General features: G+C 52.3%; 1 protein-coding gene across 2 annotated transcripts in view; it reads left to right on the forward strand.

Annotated features, from left to right (window-relative positions):
* The window catches only part of SMG6 (SMG6 nonsense mediated mRNA decay factor), a 184,939-nt gene that overhangs the window by 127,293 nt on the left and 33,077 nt on the right, over positions 1-24,569 (forward strand). For both annotated transcript variants that reach the window (XM_061561975.1, XM_061561976.1), the window contains exons 15-16: positions 338-520; positions 9,376-9,522. In XM_061561975.1, coding sequence (XP_061417959.1) covers positions 338-520; positions 9,376-9,522 — 330 coding nt within the window. The remainder of the gene's footprint in view (positions 1-337; positions 521-9,375; positions 9,523-24,569) is intronic.

The raw sequence follows: 24,569 nt of genomic DNA on the forward strand, positions 1-24,569 counted from the left end.
TGGAGGTGCGGCGGAAGGGCAATAAACTCGACACAAAAAGCCGTTCGAAAGGAGTGAGTTTTCAAAATATATGCAAAAGTGCATTGCTCTAGTAGCTTCCAAATATCAGAAGGAAGAGCATCCCAGATGGCCGCGAAAGCGCATCTGAAAGCGCGCGACGAGATGACTGTCTTTGTCCGATGACCAGCCAAATGCCGCTACTGCAAGGATCACCAGAGTTTGCGTGATGGTTTATGCTCCTTGACAGCAGCTCATCCACATCCCGAGCAGAGAGCGCCCGGTGTCGCGAAGCTTCACCTCTAACCCCCCACCCCACCCCCCACCCTGTGTCGTGCAGGTGCTCGCGGCTGACTGCAAGCGCGTGGCGGCGCTCCAGTACTTCCTCGAGGCCCTGTGCGGCCTGGAAGAGCCTCTGCTTGCCTACAAGGGCGGCAAGTACGTGTCGGTGGCTCCAGGACGTGACGAGCCCACCCCATCAGCAGGGCCACGTGTCCACGGGGGGGACTTCTCCAGGTACCAGGTGAGGGGAAAGCCGTGACGTGGAGAGCGGGGCGGCCTGGTCAAGTGTTACCCCGCACGTGCATATGCTAGTGCGTCTGTACCTGTGTGTGTGTTCTAATTATGGGGAGCGGAAGTGTAGCAGTTAGTGTGCTGTGCTGCGAACCAGACGACCCGGGTTCGATTCCCGTTCACGGAAAAACACCAGTGACGATTATCTGAACCAGTCCTGGGTCTCCCCTAGGTCGACTCGGCCTCAAATGAGTACCCTGGTGCGGTGTTGTGAGAATCATCACCCAGCAGACAAATGCGGCCGAGCGTGGTGTTCGCCACCCATCCCCTCGTGTGCCATTTCGGCTTTCATAAGTGCTCGCTAACAGCACACACCTCAACAGTATGTTAAGGTTTTACAGGAGATCTTTGTCTTTCTTATGACCATATGCGGGTACATGCATTCTCTACATAAAATGTGCACACAGGTGAGTGCACTAACATGTAAAAGCATATTTGCTGGTACAGGCTTAAATATTTTCCCCCTCCCTCAAACGAAATGCTGCCTTCTGCAACCTGATAACATTTGAGGGCAATAACTCTTACTTCCAATCAGTGTCCACTGTTCACTAGAATTCCAACAACATGCATCGGTTTGAGTTGAAGTAAAACCATTAGGGACAGAATCATAAAAAACATTTTGGGAGAATGCTGTGTGAGGGTAATCTGTATAAACTATGATGGGCAGAGCACCTCGCGCCTCCTTGCAGAAGACCTCAGGTTCGTGATAATCATTTTCAGTGTCACTGAATTCAAATGGTCGTCGGTTGTCTGTATGTATATTGAACGTCTTTCGCACGGTACGTAGCCAACCGTGCTAATCGGAGGTGCGGGGGAAGGATAACAAACTAAACACAAAAAGCAGTTCTCAACAAATTAGTTTTCAATCTAGATTTAAAAGTGCATAGCTCCAGTGGCTTCCTTATATCGGAAGGTAGAGCATTCCAGGCAGCCGCAGAAGCGCATCTGAAAGCCCGCGATGCGGTGACCATCTTTGTTTGATGGCTCGCCAAAAGGCGCTGCTGTCAGGATGGCCGGAGTTCACGTGATGGTTTATGTTCCTTAACGAGATCGGCAAGGTTTTGTGCTTCATTTGGTTAATTTCTCACATGGCCATGAAAGGCATTCTGTCCACGGTGCGCCTGTCCTCACCGCGTGCCGTTCCCAACCTCACTTCGTGCCCAATCGGACCCCCTCCCCGTGTTCGTACCACAGTGGGCGGAAAACATTAAGGGGTCGATCTGACATCAAATAAAAATTGCCCATAAAGTCTGTTTAGCCTTGGTTTATGTTTATTTAATCAAACGCATAGGGAGGATGCGGGGTTAAAAATAGGGGCTCGTTGTAAATAAGCCCACGTTGCTGCCGGTGTGACAATGTTTTTAATTCGTCTGTTTACGAGATCCCCGCGGCGCGCAGGGCTTTGTTGTCGGGGTCGTGGCGCACGAGGTGGCATGGCCAAGGGGCCGCGTCCCCGCGAGCAGCAGGGCTCGCCGCGCTCACCTCCTTCCTGGCCGCTCGCTGACATGCGGGCAGATGTTGCGTGTGGGGGGCAGGAGTGGCATGGTGCGGTGGAGGAGGGGGTGGGGATGTGTGTGTTTGTGTGTTTGTGTGTATGTGTGTGCACATGTGTGGTAGTGCAGCGGTTCACACGCTGCGCTACAAACCCAGCGAAACGGGTTCGATTCCCGCTCGTGGCCAACACCAGTGACGATGAACTGAATTGGTCCTGGGCCTTCCCCTTGGTCGACTCAGCCTCAAATCAGTACATGGTGCGATGTGTGTAAACATTGTCACTGGGGAGACAAAGGCGGCCGTGCTTGATGCGAGCCATCCACTCCCTCGTGTGCCATGCTGGCCTTCATAGGTGCTTTCTAACAGCACTTGCGCCAACAATCTGTTAAGGCTACACGGCGATCTTTGTTTTTGTATGTGTGTGTGTCGACTCGGCCTCAATTGAGTACCTGTTGCGTACTTGCTGCCACTCGGGAGACAAAGACGGCCGGGCATGGTGCCGACCACCCACCACTTCGTGTGCCGTGCCGGCCTTCATAGGTGCTCGCTAACAGCACTTGCCCCAATAGTCTGTTAAGGCTTTTCAGGGGATACTTTTACGTATGTGTGGAGCGGAATTGCAGCGGTTCGCACATTGCGCTCCAAACCCGAATAATCAAATTGAAATTCATGAGAAAAAAACCCATCTTAACAGAATAATAGTTCAGGCCGGAAAACCGTACGTTTCAAACAAACACACGCTGAAATGCGTCAAAAGCACACGGCCTCTGCATTATGCAAAAACCATCAACATTTCCTGAAGACGTGCATTGTGGATCTCTTGTCACCGTCAAAATAAATTTGAGCAAATGTGACCGACTGAGAGGCGGCAGTGATGCGGTAACAGACAACTCTGGACCGCTTTTGTCCACTGCTCATATTTTCCCAATTAATTTCGATGGTGACCTCGGACAAGAGGACCACAATGCACTTCTTCAGAAAATGCTGGTGGGTTTTACCCACGCGCACAGGCTGTGTGCATTTTACACATTTTTGCGTGTTGTTTGAAAGCATTTAACACTGTGACCAGTGTTGGATTCCTGACCATGCATGTCAGTGACCAGTTGTATCTGGTCCTGTCTAAGGCCTCTCCTAGATTGACTCCGACTTTAATAGTTGTGCGTGTGTTAGTAGGCCAGTGCGAGTAATCGCGTGTATGCATATTATGCTTAGTCATGCACATCGCTCATGACAGTTGTATCTGGCCTGGGTGACCAAGCCTTCAATGAGTACCTGATGTAGTTGCGTGAGTTCTCGTTCAGAGAAGTGGGGTGACCGAATCAGCCTCCGGTGGACTTGGACACACCACTGCCTCTTGTTGCGTGATAAACATACCTCAATGGGTGCCCACTAACAACACTTGTAAAAACAGTCCATTCCAATTAATAGGGGAATAGAGACCTATCGCTGTGTGCAAGTGAGATTGTGGGAGTGATTCGTACGTGTGTTCCAGCGTGTAAGTATGAAAGCATGTGGCTATGTGTGTACACATGCCTGGCTGTTCCGCACGTGAGCAGAGACTTAGTGTACGGGTGAGGGGGTGGGGGAGAGAATCATAAAAAGTTATTCCAGCTACAAACCCCATATCGACTCGCTGTGTCCCATGACCAAATGGCGCGGGACATTACCACCGCGCGTGGCTTCAGTGCGGCCCTCCTGGCAGAAGACTTAGAGGTCGCCTCGGTACCGTGTAGTTGCAAAGGGCGGCTGCTGTCGTTGTCGTCGTCGTCGTTGTTGTGCGTGGATGAGCGCAGCACACGCGGCATTCTGCAAGTGACCCTGCTACGATCGCGTTGAGCCGCGCCCGCCCCCCTTGACACCTGCGTGGCCGCATTCTCTCTGTGCCGCTCTCACCGCTCTTCTTTGCGTTCTCGCCATGTCGCGTGACCCCCTCCGGTTTAGCTGCCCCCCCCCCTTTCTCTTGCCATGAATGCCCTGAAACGTGTTGGGAATTGAGGCCGGTCTCCTCGTAAATTTCAGGTGTGTTCAGTTATTTTTAACGCAAACTTTATACTTGAAATCGTTAATCGAATGTCATCCTCCCACAAATTATTTGTTCATAACGATTGCGTGTCTAATGTGTGCTGAAGTATATCGAGTGCGGCGGTTTGGAGCGCGTGCGCTTCTTAAACCTGCTCGGCGTGTCAGTGAAACGACAAAAACTGCGAAGCCCTCTCAGAGATGGAATTTTAGCAACGTCCGCTAAAATATCAGGGAGGTATTTTGTACGATGACACGAACAGAAGTTGAAACCGACTGTCGAGGCTTTACTTCGCCCTGTCTGTCGCCGAGTGATTTTTACTCGTGGAAAAACCGAGAAGCACCGAGAGGTGGGCGCTCCGGGATGATGCTCACTCACAACTGTCCAGCTGTAGATGCGTGGGTTTTCCGAGTCGAAGTGAGGGCAAGTGATGTCATGGACTGGATGCCATCCAAATCGCCAGCGCGGTTCGCAGCGATCTGTTTTCACAGATGCGGTGAAGTGAACTTGCCATGGGAAGAGAGAGAGATAGCGCAAGAGCAATTACCGCCCTGCCAGAACTCGCCGCACTCATGCAATGTAGAACTTGAACAAAAAAACACAACGCAAACATGAGGTGGCCGGGTGGCTTGCGGAGCACTGCTGTGGCCTCGAGCCTGGAGTGGCCATTGATGGCGAACGCTGTGGGCGAGGTTAAAGCGTCTCGCTCGAGTCACCATTCGTCTTCAGACAAAGCAGCATCACCGGTAACCAAAGATGGCCCAGCACATGGGGCAAGTAGCTTATCCCCCCCCCCTACTGCCGGCAGGGTTCCAGCACCCGTGGCTCCCGCTTGAACCCCACTTTGCGCTGTGAGCGGCCGTCGCGGCTGCGTGGCGAGAACGGGCTCTGTCAGGGAGGCTCTGCCTGGGCCCCCTCTCTGTAACACTACACCCTGGGGGCGGCAGTGACGCGGTGCACACACACCGTGCCACGGCCCGCAACCACTTGCTTTGTAGCACTGCGGTGTGTAGGAGGCGATCCCACATGGGGACTATTTCCCAGCATGTGCGCTTGATTAGACCTCGGCTTGTACTTGAGAGGGCACGCCACTTGTGTTCCTTGACTCTGCTGCCCCTCTTTAGTCGGTCCAGGAGCCAATCACGTTAAGCGCCGGCGTCGACCAAAGGAAACAACCTAACCACAGTCGCCACGGCGGGAGAAGGGAGATGGACATGAGGAATGACGGTGTCCTGGAGGTGAATGTTGAGGTCTAATTCAAGGACTGCGTGTGAACCTCTAACGAATGAATCCCTTTTTGCCCGGGTTGCGGGTGAGCATGTGTCCTTCCCAACCGGACGACACATAAACAGCACAGCCATTGGCGTACACGCCTGTAGATTTCTCTTCGCTGCTGCACTCATACCTGTGAATCCTTTGACCGTTTCAGTTCAGTTTTATTTATTTAACCAGAGCCCAAGGCTCACCATCTCCTCTGTACGTGTCGCTGTGGAGCTTTGCTTCTTTTTTTTTGGTTACTGTTTTAGATTGTTTGCAGTGATTTGTCTTATTCAGGATTTTGGTCATATCACAGGTACGCTGGCTTACCTTTGTAATTGGTGAAAAGTCCTTTGTGTAAAATCAACCTCATCATCATTGTCATGATTATCATCATCTCTTGTGTACCAACCGGTGGGTGGCTTTCTCACAGGGCTTTTTCTACACCATAGGAATGTGGAGTTGTCACTGCTTGTTCAGGAACATTCGTGGTTGGTGAGCACCAGCTGACACCTTGTTGATCCTTGGGGACTCCTACTAAGAGAAGCAGTGCGAGAGGACCACCATGATCGGATAATTCATCTGATAGGCGATGTACCGACGAAGCAATCGCGACACTGCTCTGAGTTTCAGGTTGCACGTTTGCATGGCGCCGCGCGCGAGCGCGTGCGTGTTGGCACACGTGTGCCCGCTTGTTGGCGCGCGTGCCCGCAGTGCCGCCCCTCGGGAGCTCACGCCTTCCTCTGGACGCTGCTCCGTCGTGTGCTGGGGGGTGGGGGGGGGATGTAGGTGAAGGAGTGTATGAGTGTTGACGTGCGGGCCAGCGCTGCGTGCCTGCGTCGCTAATGCAGTCCTTAGCTCCGCCGACTCTACGATGCTTTTAATGAATGAGTGCTGCTGCTGCTTCAGCAGCTGGGAATGCGACATCGATTGCTGCTCCGGCACAAGCGATTTTCTCGAGTCTCTTTGGGGGGACGAGGGGGGGGGGAGCAGCGGGGGTGGGCTGGGGGGATGGGCTGCTGTCCGGAACTCAGAATATTTCATTCTTTACTTTTCCATCGAAAAAAAGTAGTTTTTTGTTTTAGAAATGATGCATCGATGTGTACATACACAGCAGCGGCTGTCATTCACCACTTAGTTGTAGTTATGTCACCACAGCGCCTGTGCCAAACCCAGCTCGCTGGCGGTAAAGAGCGCTGAAGGCTTCTTGGCAGAAGCTCGCGGGGCAGTCCCAGGTGTTTAGTTTTCAAGTTAAGTGACGGATGTACATTCTTATACGTAGAGATCCGTAACGCGCATGTACACGTACGCGCATGTACATGTACGCGGAGACCATTGGCAGTGAAGAAGCAAATGAAACGAGTAAGAAAAAAACCAACAGCCATCACAATCACTAAATCTTTAAAGTTGGCATGCGCTTGTAATATAATTACCACTTTAGCATACCTTTATGGCCCAGCAAGCGTGCATTTAGCGTGCGGAGGACCGAATGTGACACGGCGCGTTGGCACCGTGCCCCGCACAGCGCAACGTTTCGGCACCACGCAGCGCCAGTCTCCCCCGTGTAAATAAAAAATAAAAGGCTTAAAACGACCACAAGAAATTGCCGTGCGTGTGCACGCGCGTGTATATATTACGGGGAGTGGTAGTGTAGCGGTTAGCGCTACGCTGCGCTACAAACCCGGCGACCCGAGTTAGATTCCCGCTCACGGCCAACACCAGTGACGATTATGTGAACGGGTCCTGGGCCTCCCCTAGGTCGACTCAGCCTCAAATGAGTACCTGGTACGATGTGTAAACATCGCCACTGTGGAGACAAAGGCGGCCGGGCGTGGTTTTGGCCACCCACCCCCTCGTGTGCCGTGCCGGCCTTTATAGGTGCTCCGTAACAGCACTTGCCCCTACAGTCTGTGAAGGCTATGCGGGGGATCTTTGTCTTTGTATATACCATAAACATGAGCTGGCACACGCAATGCAGCCAAACCAGACGCTCGGGTGTAATATCGCCTCTCGTCTCGCAAACACCAAGCGAGCACAGACGGAATGGGCTCGCCAAATTTGGAAGGCTCTCTGTGAGACCACCCAGGGCACAGACTGGCTAACGTCTGCTTCTCTGCAGATGGAAAATGGAAACCATTAAATCAGAATGTAACAATGTTAAGTGGGGATCCTGTTTGCGTGGCTACGTAGGAAATGAGCTCGCGGTTTTCATTCTCTTCGTTCTCTCTCTTCTTCTGTACGTTGGGGTTTTTTTGTTTGATTATCCTTGGCTGGTTAATAGTTTTAAGAAATAATAATTCTTGGTTCTGAAAAAAGAGAAAGAAAAAAAAAACACAGGTCTTGAAAATCATCCGTTAATGTATTTTGAAATTATATTCATACGTGTAATAACAGTGGTAAGAGGTCACGCTTGGAGTGGGGGGGGGTGTCTATGCGCTCGAGGTCCAGGTTTGTGCACTGCATTGCCAAACTCGTCATCTCACGCTCCTCGGGGACGTGAGACACACGTAGGCCATTGTGCGCCAGTGTTATATCCGCGTGCCATTTTAATATCTGCATACTTAAGTCTTTGTTGTGTCCCTGCTCGTAAGGATAGTGCGTTGCAACTGATTTTACGTTGGCGCAAAATAAGTACGAGCCGAAATGTAGCTCAGCTGGCCGAGTGAGTGGCAGGGCAGCCGCGAGATCAAGTTTCAGCCAGGATCAACTCAACCCAATATTATTATCGTCGTTGTCGTCATAACCACGATCATAATCATCGCCACTCTCATCATCATCAACCTAATCAATATCATGATGATCGTCATCGTCATCGTCTTCGTCATCACTGTTAAGGCAACAATCACTCCTCGGGGGCCAGTAAAATGAGCACCGCTTAGTGGGGGAGAAGTCGCCATCTAACGAGGTCAGTGGCTCTTAACCTTTACTGCAGCCTTGCACCCCTTTGGTTCTGAATCGTTTCAAAAATGTACGATGTTAATAAATAAGTAGGGGTTTGATGAAACAAGGTGTTGTAACTTACATGCCCGTGCTTAATTTGTGTTTCGATGGTTTTACCTTCTGAAAGAATCTGGCCATGTCTCGCACCTCCAGGGGGTGCAGCGTGCACCCCACGTTAAGAACCACTGATCTAGGTCTTCTTTTGAATGCTGGTGCTCACCATAGGAACGTGGAATTTCCACCACTGGCTCGGCACAACCGAGGGGGGCGACCAGCACCCACGATTGTGATCGCGGCGACGCGGTCGCAGTGCCAGAGCTCGCTCCTGACGTCCGTCGGCGCTCGCGGTTTGGCCGGTCACGAGTCTCTCCCGCGATCGCGCGCGTTCCGGCACCGCCGCCCCCACCGCGTCGGGTGTAGGCCGACTCGGCACCGTGGCGCGTCCACAGCGCCCAGGTCCAAAAGGCGCTACCGTAGCCCGCTGGCCCTAAATCTTCGAGCTTGCGTTAAGCGAGCAATACCAATTTGTTTTAATACTGGGGGAAAAAACAGGGGGCCATTTTTTTGTTGTTTGTTTTAGTGCCCTAATCCACAATTGGCAGCATTCCACTTGTGCCATGATTAACCGTGGGTTCAATGAAATGTTTAAAGCTTTTTAAATAAAAGCTTTACGGTGCACAAGGGGTAATGAGGCAGTTCGCACAATGAGTGAATTACACCGTGTAAAATACAACGTAAATAAATACGAAGCCACTTCACCGGGCGTGCTGGGGGTGGGGGGGGCGTGAGGGGGCGAGAGTGCGAGGGGCTAAGGGAGGGGAGGGTGGCAGCGTGTTGTCGAAGGTGCAGCCTTCGTCTGAGCACGAAACTCCTGGAGTAAGTAGCAGCCGGACAACGTAAACATTACAGAAAACAAAAGAACACGTATGCATCAAAGGGGATGATTTGTGTCACGTGGGCGAGGGTGACACAGTGACGACGTGCGTCACCCGGGCGAGAGTGACACGCCGTCATTGTGTGCAGCGAGAGTGACTGTGATGATGTGTGCATCACCCACGGTGGAGATGACGCGTTGACGGCGTGTGTCTTGACAGGGAGAGGATGACGTGCTGGTGGAGGAGGAGCTGCTGGCGAGCGAGGGGAGCGATGAGGAGAGTGATGACATCCGGCAGTTGAAGGCGCGCAGGGAGACGCTCACGCGCAAGGTGGCAGAGCAGCGGCGCCGGCAGGAGCAGATACAGGTACTGGTGGCACAGGTGACACAAAGACAGAGGTCACGGACACGGGTGACGTCTACACCGGGGATACAGGTGATACAGGTCACACAGGTCATCGAGATAAAGGTGATCGAGACACAGGTCACAATGACACAGGTCACACAGACATGGGTGTCATATAGACACAAGTGACGCAGACACAGGTGACGCAAAAGCAAAGATCGCCCCTATATAGCCTGAACAGACTATTGGAGCAAGTGGTGTTAGCGAGCACCTACAAAGGCCGGCGTGGCACAAGAGCGGGTGGGTGGCCGGGACACACACAGCTGATACAGACATCGTCTATACAGACACATGAAATATAGTGATATTTCACATGTGAAATAGCCACAGGTGATACACACGTACAGGAGGTCAGAAACACACAGATGACGCATACATGGATAAGGTGATTCAGATACTGGTGGCATGTACACAAGCGATACAGTTTTGAACACAGGTGACATGGTTACAGACACACGTGACATTTAGTTGACAGCAGCCAATGGCTAACCCCACTCTTGGTATCCACACCTCGGTCTGTGTCTTGGCACCGCTATGAATCGGTCAACACACACAGACATGCAAATATTGATCCCTGGAGGCCATCAGTCCTAACATTACCATGTCTCAAGATTGCTCCTTCCAGGATTTCTAAGACCCTGCCATCCATAAATCTTTGCCGCTCCAAACCAGGAAGTATTTTTTGTTGGTTACATGGGCGATAGACAGTCACGCACACAGGTTACACAGATGGCACACACACACACACAGGTGACATGTGGGTGACAGGCGACACACGCACAGGTAATACACATGCAAGCGGCACAAGTGATAGAGCGGGTGTTATGAGCACGGATGGTTGCACAGTTGGGAATGTGGCCGTCAGAGACGGTGGTAACACGGGTAAAAATAATAAAATTGTGACAACAGGAGAGATGTAGTGAAGCTCACGTGCATGACACGCACAGCCGGAGGAGACGCGCGTTCACAAACGCGCGCGGATGTCCCGTCCGATTGGGTTTGCGGTGAACCGTAGCGCCGTTAAAGAGGCTCTCGGTTCGAGCCATGTGGTAATTGTTGTTATTTTCACATCACCCAGCCGGATTAATAGTTTGTTGTGCTACAGATTGTAACAGATGCACTCCCCCCACCACCCCCACCGCCCCCACCACCCCCCACCACCACCACGTGCTCCCCGAGTGTTTTCAAGAGTTGGCTAAAAGTACACAGCCGTTTAAGATGTCGCTGAGTAAGACAAAAATTATTCCACCGTTGTTGGAGCCAGTCATTGTTTCTTACGTTTAATTACATTTGAGAAATGTAATTATAAGTTGATCTATAAAAATATATATCGTGGGCCCTTTATAAGGAGGGGGAAAAGAAGGAGAAGGCGAAGAAGAATTTGTAGAGATTTCTTAATGTTTATGAAACAACATTGACGTCCCGTAATTCTGTTGCGTTGTCGCTACTTTTAGCGGTTGCTTGGACACATAGTCCATGTGTAGGCAAGGCTATCATCATTGGTAAGTCATATCAGACCCGGACATCCCACCTTCGGTAACCCGTACTTAGCGATGGCAGTCTGTAGCCTGGCATGGCTCACCGATGAGCCCCAGTGTCGGTGAATCCCATTTGCATGCCTCATTGTGCCCGATGTCTCTGCAGAAGACCTCGGAGCCGAACGATTGAGCTGACTGTACCAGCGAGTAAATACAAAAACCTTTTTAATTAAAAGCAAGAATTGTGTTAACACAATACTGTTACAATAATAACATGAGTGGGGAATAGCATTGTAAAAAAAAGGAGAAAACTGCTTCTCTGTAATTCAGCCAAACTTGGCAATGCTAGTAAATGAAAGATAAATGAAAATGAAAATTATGAACGTATAATAACTTAATGACGTTATCGGCTATGATCCAAAACAACGGCACTTCTAGTTAATGGCTTGAGAAAAGCAGGCTCTGTGTCTTGAAAGGCAGGGCCGTGTCTCGCACGTCTGCCGTTCATAGCGAGATCGCCTTCGTCCCTGACAGAGCTCCGGCTTGTTTTCTGTTTGCTGTCCTTCCTCTGCGGGGAATCCGATCCTCGCCAGCTGTACTGTTGGCTTTGTTTACGAGTAAAGTTAAACCCTCTTGGTAATTAGCACTCTGCACATTTTTGAACGACAACTTGGGATTGTCCGTGTATACATATGTTGTACTGTACCAGTTCACAGACTCCGCCACGCACGCATGCAGTGTTGTAAATAAGAAAGGTACGCGATTTTATCTTTATAATTACACGTACAAGCAGCATGAAATTACCCGGTTATTTTCCTGCACACGGGCTCACAGACAGGTAAGTGCGTTCTTTCTCAAACGCGGGGTGTGATTTGGGCTGGGTGCGGTGCCAGCGCTACCCTGCTGGTGCCTTTCCGCGCGATTGCTCTCGTGAGCCAGTGGCTGCACAAGCACAACGAGCCCCCACTGCGACCCCTGTCCCCAGCGCTTTGTCCCACCAACGCCACGGCCGTGAGCACGCACGCACGTACGCACGCACGCACGCCCGCATGCATGCCCGCCAGCCCGCTCGCCCGACCCCGACCTCGCGCAAGTGCTGCTTCACGTAGCCACCCGGCAAACTGCGTCCACGTTTTGCCGAGAGGCGCGTGGGGATCCGCCGCGTGCCGTGACCTGTCCCAAAATAACAACCGCCGTGGCCGCGCGGCGCGTCACCGCCGGCGTCCACCGCCTTCCAAGCAGGAACCGCAGTTGGATCCTCGGCGGAATCTGTGATGGGCACAACTGGGGCGGTGCTGGTACGACCGGTGGGGGGGGAGGGTGTGGGTTGGGTGGGTTATTTGCGAGATGCTGTTTCTGACCCTGTTTTTCGACGGCGATTATTGAGTTCTAACAAAACACGCCTCCGCTCAGATGTGCATGGGCTGTTGGCCTCCCTCCCCCCACACCATCCCATCAGCGCCGCCCTCCCAGGTCTCTGCTCCCATTCTCCCTGGTCCCGCTCTCCTCATCTCCCTGCTCCTTTTCCTCATCCCCGCACTCTGCTCCCGTTGGGATTAGGGGTTGGGGTCCGGCGGCGCGGCGCGGTGGTGCAGGTGTGGGTCAAGGATTCCCCAGTTGCCGCGGGATGTTTTCTCAGCTCACGCCTGCTTCCTCCGCCGAGCTCCATGCCGGTCAGGCCTCGGTCAAGCCCCACCTCGGGGACGGGAGCCGCGCTCTCCAGCTCTCTGCCAGACTCTGCACGGAGCGAGAGGCCCTCGGTAATTGTGGCTCGTGGAGGACGGGGGGAATGCAGCAAGAGTCCCTTGGGTTGCCACTCAAACTTTACTCGAGCAGCGGCGGAGGCTGAGACGTTGCAAGCAGTAGGGGGATTTAAAAGTGGTGTTTTTTTTTTCCTTTTGGCTCTGCCAACCTCTGTCAAGCCTCCTTATACCTGAACCCGCTGAAACACCTGTTTTCGTGCAAAATTTTAAGGGGAAAAAAATTCACCGCCATCAAAAATCTTACAAAGAACACGGCATTTTGATGTGAGAATTTATGCATTCTTGTCCGGTGCCAGAACCCGTCATACCTTTATGCTGCTTGAGCTTGGACAAAAGCCATATCCCCTTCCACAGCTGTGCCAATCAAAATGAGAGAAAGCCCGGCTGATAGGGGCCGCGGGGAGGGCCTTCCACCGGCACGCCTCACGGCTCCGGAGCTACCTCTTGACTCCTTTACTTGGAAATGGACACGCGGAACGCGTAGGCGTGAGCTTGGCCTCGAAATAAAGGGAGGAGAAGGGGGGGGTGGTGGTGGTGTCGTGTCGCCGGCACTGATGTGAGAGTTCCTCTCCGTGGCTAATTCTATATTTATTTATTTTGTTTTATTTCTTTATTTTAGACGAGAGGTGAAAGGAAGGGAAAAGGTTGGCGGGGAGGGTAAAAATAACCCCCCCCCCCCCGTGTTTTAAATTTACCAGGTTAGGTTATCGTTGATGTTGAGATGATTTAGTCAATTACAGTTGGAAACTATGTTCGGCTAAATGTGGAGTGTCACCAAAGACGTTATGTTATTACATTTAGCAATTTCATTTATTTATAAAAAGTCATTTTGGTTACGCCTTTTTTTTTTCTCTCTACAACCCCGTGGTCCAAAAAATTCATCTGCGAGCGATTGTGACTCTCATATTTATAATTTAGTTTTCCTCCACTCTCTTGTTTTACGTGCGTGTTTATAATTCATTCATTTCCTACAAAAGCGCCTCGCTGGCGCCCACCCAGCTCATCCTCATAAACAAGGATGCCAGAAACAGCAACAACAATAAAGGTCACCCAATAAAATGTCAGCGCCTGAGCAAGAAGCCCAGACCTTGGCAGAACCTGGCTGTCGAAGCGGTGCCTGGAGCAGTGAACTCATAGCGACCGTGAAAGTGTGCAGGTCAGCACTCACCTGTGTGAGGCCACTCTGCACTCACCACTCACCCGTGAGACCCCACTCACAACGTACCCTTTATATTCTTAGGTTTTTTCGGTAAAGTCACGTAGGTAAAAAATAAAAATTAATAAAAGTAAAATAAATAAAAATCACGACGTTTCGGAGGCAACACAAGCTTCAAGTGATACAGCTATCATGCTGTGACGGTTCTACCTGAAGACGGAAGCTTGTGTTGGAACCGTCACAGCATGATAGCTGTATCACTTGATACAGCTATCATGCTGTGATGGTTCCACCTGAAGATGGAAGCTTGTGTTGCCTCCGAAACGTCGTGATTTTTATTTTATTTTTATTTTACTTTTATTAATTTTTATTTTTTTACCTACGTGACTTTACGGAAAAAACCTAAGAATATGAATCCTTGCAGTCACGAAAGCTTCAAATCTAGAAATACGTACCCTTTAGATGCCACTCTTCACTCACCATTCACCTTTAAGGCCCTACTCACCTTGGAGACCCCACTCACCACTCACACATAAGATACAACTCACCCTCGGCACTTTACTCACCACTCACCCTTTAGACCCCACTAGCTCTTGAAACGTCACTCATCGCTCACCCACGAGACTGCACGAGATCTCGCTACTTACCCATGAGCCACCACTCGCCTAGAAGACCCCACTCACCACTTACCCACAAAACACCACTAACCCAGGAGACCTCAGTCATTAATCATCAATTGGAACCCACTCACCACTCTCCTTCTTCACTGTAAGACTCTGTCTCTCTGCTCCACCATTAGACCCCTTTTCTTTGCTCCACCATGAGGCCCTGTCTCCCGTGCTCCACTATAAGGACGTTTCTACACCACCGTGAGGCCCTGTCTCCATGCTCCACCGTGAGGCCCTGTCTCCCTGCTCCACCGTGAGGCCCTGTCTCCATGCTCCACCGTGAGGCCCTGTCTCCATGCTCCACCGTGAGGCCCTGTCTCCATTGCTCCACCGTGAGGCCCTGTCTCCATGCTCCACCGTGAGGCCCTGTCTCCCTGCTCCACCGTGAGGCCCTGTCTCCATGCTCCACCGTGAGGCCCTGTCTCCATGCTTCACCGTGAGGCCCTGTCTCCATGCTCCACCGTGAGGCCCTGTCTCCATGCTCCACCGTGAGGCCCTGTCTCCCTACTCCACCGTGAGGCCCTGTCTCCATGCTCCACCGTGAGGCCCTGTCTCCCTGCTCCACCGTGAGGCCCTGTCTCCCTGCTCCACCATGAGGCCCTGTCTCCCTGCTCCACCGTGAGGCCCTGTCTCCTTGCTCCACCGTGAGGCCCTGTCTCCATGCTCCACCGTGAGGCCCTGTCTACTCCACCGTGAGGTCCTGTCTCCATGCTCCACTGTGAGGCCCTGTCTCCCTGCTCCACCGTGAGGCCCTGTCTCCCTGCTCCACCGTGAGGCCCTGTCGCCTTGCTCCATCGTGAGGCCCTGTCTACTCCACCGTGAGGTCCTGTCTCGATGCTCCACCGTGAGGCCCTATCTCCTTGCTCCACCGTGAGGCCCTATCTCCTTGCTCCACCATGAGGCCCTGTCTCCCTGCTCCACCGTGAGGCCCTGTCTCCCTGCTCCACCGTGAGGTCCTGTCTCCCTGCTCCACCGTGAGGCCCTGTCTCCCTGCTCCACCGTGAGGCCCTGTCTCCTTGCTCCACCGTGAGGCCCTGTCTCCCTGCTCCACCGTGAGGCCCTGTCTCCCTGCTCCACCGTGAGGCCCTGTCTCCCTGCTCCACCGTGAGGCCTTGTCTCCCTGCTCCACCGTGAGGCCCTGTCTCCCTGCTCCACCGTGAGGCCCTGTCTCCCTGCTCCACCGTGAGGCCCTGTCTCCTTGCTCCACCGTGAGGCCCTGTCTCCATGCTCCACCGTGAGGCCCTGTCTACTCCACCGTGAGGTCCTGTCTCCATGCTCCACCGTGAGGCCCTATCTCCCTGCTCCACCGTGAGGCCTTGTCTCCCTGCTCCACCGTGAGGCCCTGTCTCCCTGCTCCACCGTGAGGCCCTGTCTCCCTGCTCCACCGTGAGGCCCTGTCTCCCTGCTCCACCGTGAGGCCCTGTCTCCCTGCTCCACCGTGAGGCCCTGTCTCCCTGCTCCACCGTGAGGCCCTGTCTCCTTGCTCCACCGTGAGGCCCTGTCTCCATGCTCCACCGTGAGGCCCTGTCTCCATGCTCCACCGTGAGGTCCTGTCTCCATGCTCCACCGTGAGGCCCTGTCTCCCTGCTCCACCGTGAGGCCTTGTCTCCCTGCTCCACCGTGAGGCCCTGTCTCCCTGCTCCACCGTGAGGCCCTGTCTCCCTGCTCCACCGTGAGGCCCTGTCTCCCTGCTCCACCGTGAGGCCCTGTCTCCTTGCTCCACCGTGAGGCCCTGTCTCCATGCTCCACCGTGAGGCCCTGTCTACTCCACCGTGAGGCCCTGTCTCCCTGCTCCACCGTGAGGCCCTGTCTCCCTGCTCCACCGTGAGGCCCTGTCTCCTTGCTCCACCGTGAGGCCCTGTCTCCCTGCTCCGCATTCGAGACCTCGTCTCTGTGTTCCACTGTAAGACCCTCTCTCTCTGAGACCCTGAAAGAAGTTAAACATACATAGGCTCTCTGCTGCACTTACAGTGCTCTGGCCAAACTCAGAGTGCTAGAGGGTTGTTATTATTAATAATGGTAATTATTATTACTCATTAGGCTTCACGATCGACCCATTTCTGTGTTCCCTGAAAAAAAATTACAAACGTGGTGGATATGGAAAGGTTTGCGCAAGCATATGGTGGCACCGATGTTGTTGATGTAGCCGCTGATCCCTCCCGCCTGGACTCCCTCACACCCACTCCTCCCACCTCTCTTTGCCGGCCCCTTTGTGAGCCGTCTTCCCAGCTCACCTCCCTCTTGCCCTCCCCTCCCCACCACCACCAGAAACACCCGGCCCTTGCGATTCATGGAAAGTGCGCCGTTGCCACGCTGGTTTCCTGACTCGTGCGTTTAAACCTTGCTTAACCCATGCCGCTGGGATGGCTGGCTAACATGGAAGTGGTATCACTTCCAAGAAAACCCAGTCCAGAACAATCATTTTAAAGCCACTGGCGCTTTCGTTGGCAAACGCTGAGCCCCGCTTGTCAACAGAGCAATTTATTTCGCTGTCAGGTCTTCTGGGGTAACGTCATGCACGAAGGCCACGTCGCAGAGCAGCTGGGTGTGCACGGTCAGCCAAAGCTGCCCGACCTCTGAGCCCCCGTACCGCAGTGCCGCGTGTCCCCGTGCTGCCATCGATGGCCCCCAAGCCTCGGTGCGCTCTACGTAGTGGCCAGACAACCAACGCCGTCGCTGAAGTTCCTATAACCTCCGATCTCCCAGGATGAAAGCTGCTTGCGGGACAGGGTTTGATTAGAAATTATTTATTTCTGAATGTGTTTATTTATACTCCGCATTTAATTTTGCCCCTCTCGTCCATGCCAAACTTTAGAGAGGGCCCAGAGCCTCTGCTAGGTTTTCCGCCCCAGTGCTCTCTCAAGTGAAACGCTCTTGACTCCGTTCCAGTTTCCTATTGCTTTTCCAATTAGTGCTAATTTTTCCCTCTTGTTTTGACGGCCATCACGTGAAATGTATAGATCCTCAGTACATTAGTCATTATTACTTAATTATTATTACGGCGACTCTGCCAAAGAAAGAGAATGGGGAAATTATACGTGGCTCTTGACGCCTGTGCGTAAAAAACGTCAGCAGGTGAATGTTTTGGGTCAGCATGGCTCCGAGAAAGCACATTGATCCAGTTTAGTTTAAAAACTATTTGTTGCCATTTCTCTCGTCTACGTTGGGAGAGAGGCGAGTTTCTCCATTCCTCCCCCCACCGCTGCTCCCCCCCCCCCACATGCCTCCTCCCCTCACTACCCTCCCCCCACTGCCCACCCCCCCTCCCGCCACTCGCCTCCGCCCCCACACACCTTGTTTCCCGCGGGGCGAGCGCCCGTGGGCCAGTGCAGGGATCTGTCCACATGGCGGAAGCGCAGGGCATTGCAGAATTCTCGGGAGGGCTGTGCGGATGACATCACTGCTGTGCCAGCACAAAGGAGGCAACGTGCAGATTGATTGGACCTCTCTCTCCCCTTCCCCTCCGTCTGAACCGTGGGGGCATCTCACGACTTTGCGCAACACTTTATTTATTTATTTCCCTTTCCTTCACATATCTTGGAATGGGGTTTTGGGGCCGTACAGCTGCTCGGTCCATTCCCCGAATCTACATCTTAATTACCCGATGCTGGGAAAAAAAAGTGGTAACCGCTGTGCATTTGGACCGGACGGGTCTCGCCGGCTTTGGTGCAGCTGCGTTCCAGCCCAGTGAGAAGAAGCATGGCACCTTCACTCAAGAAGGCATCTCTCTCTCTCTCTCTTGCCCAAGAGGCCCAAGTCAGGGGTGGGGGGGGGGATTCTGAGAGATGACAATTTTACAACGATAGCCTTTGGCAGGAGAAGCAGGAGGGGGAGGGTGTGCGTGGAGGTGAGAGTTGAGCAAGGTGGAAGTGTGTAAGGCCATGAAGGAACACGCCTCGGAGACGCGCGTGGATCTCCGCGCTGGTGGTGGGGGGGGGGGGGCTTCGCTCTTGCTGCAGCGTGCTTAGCCGGGTTGATCCCGCGCTGCACGCCCTGCCGACGAGCACTGCCGGGCTCATCGTTATGAGCAGTCGGGCTCGGAGCTTGGCGTGGGCCACCCTGACATTTCTCGAGCGTGAATTTACCTTGGACGTTGCTGCAATATAGTGGCAAGAGGTCTCCCACTCCCAGGGTGACGTCTGCCAGCCTGCCGGCCACCCGGCCCCATCGCTCGTGATTCCTCTCTGTTTTTGTTGGTTCACGCTCTCATAATTTGACATTCTCCAGAAACTCACATTTTTTTTCCCCCCCTTTATTTCTTTTCTCCTTTCATGAATCACACGCCTAAAGTTGTATTAATTTAGTTGTTATTGCAATCTATCACGCTGTGCTATTCGTTGCAACGAAGTGTTGTACGGCGTGCGCTCGGACGCTTCACATTTCTCACAGCGCGAGATTGCGAGCCGCTCTCGCTGTTGGTCCGTGTCTCGACTCGTCCAGCAGCCGCCCCCGGGGGAAAAACAGGCCGCGAGAGGGTCGCGCTTGCGGGCAGCGCTGACCTGCGGTGCGTGGAGGCGGGGCCCGCGCTGTATTAATCACACGCGACGGCGCCCTGGTGTGCCCGATACATTTAGGCACTGAGCGACCCGAAATGGTGGTGCGATGAATTGCGCGATGCAACTGTAATGCCACTCTCTGATGGCCCTTTGTAAATCAACAGCTGGATCAAGGTCTGTCCTTGCGTGTCGGTCACGGGGGTGGTTTTGAGCATACTTCATCCCAATGCTCAGTACAGGTTCGCGAAGGATGTGGTAGTGTCCTGGTCTGATATCACATCCCTTGCCGCTGATGATATCCTTGGCCTGGAATGAAACTCGGCACGCTCGGTTTATAGTGCATTGTGCCAAACACCCCCACCCCCACGCCACCCCAAATTATATTATAACGACTGTCCTGGGATATCTTGTATTAGGCATATAAGGAAGGCCGTGTGCCAGTGTCATAGTGACATTGTTGTAAAACATTTCGCTCAATTTCACCTCCTCCTTGACTGCCTGCTTAAAAGCGCCGTGTTAAACTGTGTGCGTGCACGATAATGACATAAGTCCATAATAGAGGTTTTTTATGGGTTAGATCGCGTAAATATATTAATGCGTCGTTAAACCCACCACCATCCGACACAGCCAACTAGTAAGGGTTGTCACGTAAACAGAACGTGCCAATTCGTCACTAGTACAGCACACCGGTGTGTTGGAGAGCCAAGCCACAACATTTGCAATCTGAGTACGACATTTCGCCAGTAATTACAACTAGCTCCATCAGGCGACAGACAGATTTGTGGAGAGTCCACCTATTTTGGATGATATTGGTCGCGAAAGCCTACGTGTTAAAATTACATAGGTGCGTGTGATTGCCACGTACAGCACAGCCGATTCGGAGTGATTCCGATTCTGAGTGCACCGAGCGAATCACGGTAAAAGGTTCCTCATTTCCAACGGAGAGCTCGTCTTTGAAACGCTAACACTGGCAGATCAAAAACACCGGACTCTGGAGAGCTGCACTTCTGACATTTGACCCCATCGAAGGGGGTCGTAACGACATGGATTGTACAGAATAAAACAAGTGCGGTCATCCACTGGCCAGGCTCACATTGCCCTAGTTGATGTATATATACGTTGTGTGTGTGTGTGTGTGAGTTCACAGTAATGAATTCCCTTTGGCATTGTCAGAAATCTGTTTTATGTTCCTTTAAGTTGGCCTGCATTTCATGAGGGATGTTTTTTTTGGAAATTCATCACCGAAACAGGAATCCTCCCATAATGCACGCCGCTTTCTCGAAATCCGGGCGGCCGGACGCGGAGACCGGGCTGGCGGGCTCCGTCCCCCCGCGTCTCCACGGCGCGGCAAGGGGAGGAAGCGCCGTGGGGGAAGACGCATCCCCTTCGCGTTCCTAATCTCTCCTCAAACGATGACATAACGACACAAAATCTCACAGTCTTTGTTTTTCCTCCCTACCAAGCACACTGCTGGGAGAGCAGCGGAGGCATTTGGGAGTTGTGGACATCAATATCTGCAGAACGCTTGTTTTACTCTCTCTCTCTGTCTCTCGCTCTGGCTTTATCCTCTTTGTTGAAATGATGATATATTTGGCTTTCCTGTTGTTTGCGTTTAGCTGATAACGAGTCAGCTGTCACGACGACCCGCTCCGATTTCTCCCAGAGTCACCCGGTCGCTGTTGGCGTTAGCGGTTTTGTCGCCGCGTGTAAGAACAATGATAATTCATTTTTGCTTACCTCGGAGAGTCTGGCCAGGCCTGAAGACTCGCTTGCAGGAGGGGCCCCTCTCTGGGACGTTTGGCCATTGGAATTTTTTTGTTTGTTTTAGCATATGGAAGAAAACCGGAGAAGTGCCAATGGGGAAAACCCTCCGCACGTAGTAAGACGTAACAATCACAGGCCACGCTTTGGATAGAGCTGCTTGGCTGTACTGCCTCATGAATGTGATGCGTTGCTCTGCACTGCTTTCTGAATTTCCGCATGTCCCATCAACCCCACCTCTAAATCAGTGGATTGCAGCCATGTGCGCCTCATTCATAAACATGTTTTTTTTATGATTTACTGCACAGTACGTCTTATTCACATATGAACGGCCCTACACCCACACCATAAGATATGCATGCGTACATTTATGGTGCACACAAATACCTCGAATATGTAAAATTGGTTCTTTTTAAAACGTCCCCCGTTGTGTTGGCTTTGGGCATTCATTGGGCGATGTGGAGAGAAGGCGCATTAGCCAGCCCAGGCGTGTACAATTGTCGAGCAAATGTCCATCATAAACGGGCTCGCCATCCTTTTACAATTTGAGATAGCGGAACAGATCGTGTAGAGATGCCTTGGCCGCCTTTCAGGGCCAGTTCTATAATAACGGGCGGTTGGGGAGGGGTTGTCATCATAAAGGATCTTAAGAGAAACATTAATTCGGCTTATCTGACAAAAAGGCTTAGAGCATAACAATGGCTCCACATCTAACCCTGTCCGTCCGTCCACCTTAACCTCATATTCCAAAGCCGCCCACCTCAACGCCGCGGCCAGTACCGCTCGTTGCCTGGGAAACAAGGGGCCCCGTTGCTGCATGAGCGCAGGTGATTGGCTGTGGCGACGTGAGTTGATGGGCAGGCCCCAACTCTGAGGTTATGGGTGACATGCAAGAAGTAAAGATGTTCACGTTCACTCTTCTATTCGCTGTGCTCAATCCGCGACGAGGAAATCTGTAGATGCACAGATCTACTGCTTTTAAATCTCAACAATCGCATGGGGCTGCATTGCCGGTGTGCATCTATTGAGACAGGCTTCTCTGGCAGAAAATCATAGCCGCGCGAGTTCGTCTGAAGGCCGGTATTTGTTAATAATGGGAACAATGAGGATTATTTTAAGAGTGAATTTCCATTGCTGTTAAACCATGGCCAGCCAGCCTAACCTTGCAACAGAATTATCTTGCGAAAGCCCAGCTTTCTCACCAAACTCGCCGCGTGAGGGTACAGCAACTTGTCGCTTTAAAAAGTGGCAGAGGTCTTACAATTTGTGTTTCGACTGGCACCACCAGCTCACAAGTGGCAACCGTGCGATGATTCTCACTGCCCTGCCAACGCTCTTTACCCTCATGCCCTTTGGGATCTTCCCCTTGCTGGAGCCATTGGCCTGTGGATAACAGAGAGAGAGAGACAGTTTTGCGAGTCAGAGTGCCAAGTTGGAGGTGGAGTTCAATGTCTGGTTAGGTGTTATGGCCGTGACTGTGGGACTCCACCCAGACAAATACGAGCGCTGGGTGAGGTTCTGTGACCCCCCCCCCCCGCCCTGGCGTTTGCATCGTCCGCAAACGCCGCTTGAGTGCATGGGATCGCCGTTGCTTGTCCTGGCCGTGTTTCAGCGAAGTCGACGCACGTTCTCTTTCATACCGACGCTCGTTTTGAAAACAAAAATTACCACGCTAGGTTGTTTCCACATAAAAAGTGAATCTTTTATTTTGATTAAAATGCTACCAGTGCCATCCAGGCTGGTCTCCGGAAGTCCAACCTGGACACCGGGAGTCAGACACCAGACCGCAGGGACACATTCGCTGCATGTTCTTGAGCGGGTTCGGTGTGCTCCCAGCATTACTAAATATGTTTCAGTTGAAATTTAATTTTAAAACACGAATATTACAGCCCAGGACCTTTTTCAAAGCCCACCCCTCAGTGTCTATCGAATTGTACTTTGCTCACCGTTTTTTTTGTTGTGCGTGTTTGCATTCGAAAGGAGCAAATGTCTCACGCCCGTTTGTGTGAATCTTTACAGGCGTCGGGAAACAATGCTAATTTAGCTCCTTTTAACGTAGCTCCACTTAATTCCGTGTGTTTATGTTGCGTGAGCGGCTTTTCACTGTGACGGGCGGTGGTGTGCCTGCACGCGGTGGTGCAGCGGTTAGCGCGCTGCGCTACGAAACCCGGCGATCCGAGTTCGATTCCCGCTCACGGCCAACACCAGTGACGATTATCTGAACCGGTCCCGGGCCTCCCCTAGGTCGACTCGTCCTCAAATGAGTACCTGGTGCGATGTGTAAACTTCGTCACTAAGGAGACAAAGGTGTCCGGCGTGGTGGCCACCCACCCCCTGTTGTGTGTCGTCCCGGCCTTCATAGGTGCTACTCGCTACGAACAGCACTTGCACCAACGGGTCTGTTCAGGCTATACAGGGGGATCTTTGTCTTTGCGTGTGTCTGCTGATTGGCCTTCTCCGGGCTCTCTGAGCATTAGATGTCACCTCTTGGTTTCCCCAGCACTCTGCCTGCCCCTTACCTAACCCCCCCCCCATCAACCTTCCTGTCACCATTGATATCACTGAACAATGTTGCTTTGTCAATATTGTGCGTGTGTGCCTACGATCCTCAAGTATCTTCGCTGTGACAAGTCCACACTTTGATTGCACGTGTGTCCTGTACGTGAGCACGCCTTGAAGAGAACGAGTTGGGTTTTCTTTTTCGTTATGAAAACAATTAGATGAATGTAAAAAAAAATTAAACAAATTAAAATTAATAATTATAACCCGTGCATCCTATTTTTGAACGGAAACATTTTCGCGTTATTAATATCATTTTACTCGGTTGCCATATTGCCGCTGAAACAGCTGCACAGTCTGGTGAAACCACCTCTGCCGTGTGGCATACGAGGCAGTCATGAATGTTGCGAGCATATAATTGATGCAGATTCATCAAACTCGTGAGCCAGCAAAAGAAGAGGCCTAATTTCGAAGTCATTTTCGAAACATCACCCTGCCACTTTTTCTTTTGCCAAGGCGGTGTTAACGACACACGTGGTGGGTGTGTCCAACTCGAGCTGCCGACGCAGGCCCGCTTTGGCGGTGTGCTCTAATGGCACACGTGCACTGCTGTTAGATTTGGAGTGGCCGCGTTGGTAGAGTACGCGAGCCCGTGTGTGTACACGCATCTCGCACCCTGCGTCTCTTTTCAGTAGTGGACGGTTGAGCAAGTGTCCGATTGGGCTTAAAGGCCACATGCAGTATCGTAAAAAAAAACTCTCCGACTAATCTTCCGGCATGCTTTCTTGAGCGCTGCGCCTTTCAAGTGATGCGTCCCAGATAACGCAATTCTGGGAACTGCACGTTTTGAATTTCTTGTGGCGCACGAGTGGAGAAACTTAATTTAAAAGTTAGCGCAGAATGGGCATGCTGGCAAACCAGCAGTGACGTGCATCTTAAAGGCATCAGGGCCGGTACTCGGGTTACCCCCCCCCCCCCCCTGTCCGCACGCCCCATGCCTCCCCGCCACGTGTTCAGGGTTCGGGCGGCGCCCGTGGGTGGTGGGCCGTGGGCAAGGCTACACATTTTTCAAATTTACCCGTCTGCACAAAATCTTAACACCTCCCGAGAGGAGAAAATTCATCAAAAAAGCAGGTGCTGCCTTGGCTCTCGCCGTCCGCAATTGAGGTCAAGTATTCTCCACAGCT

This window comes from Lethenteron reissneri, chromosome 28, assembly GCF_015708825.2.
Source record: "Lethenteron reissneri isolate LAM-NWPU_2019-01 chromosome 28, ASM1570882v1, whole genome shotgun sequence".
Taxonomy (NCBI): Eukaryota; Metazoa; Chordata; class Hyperoartia; order Petromyzontiformes; family Petromyzontidae; genus Lethenteron; species Lethenteron reissneri.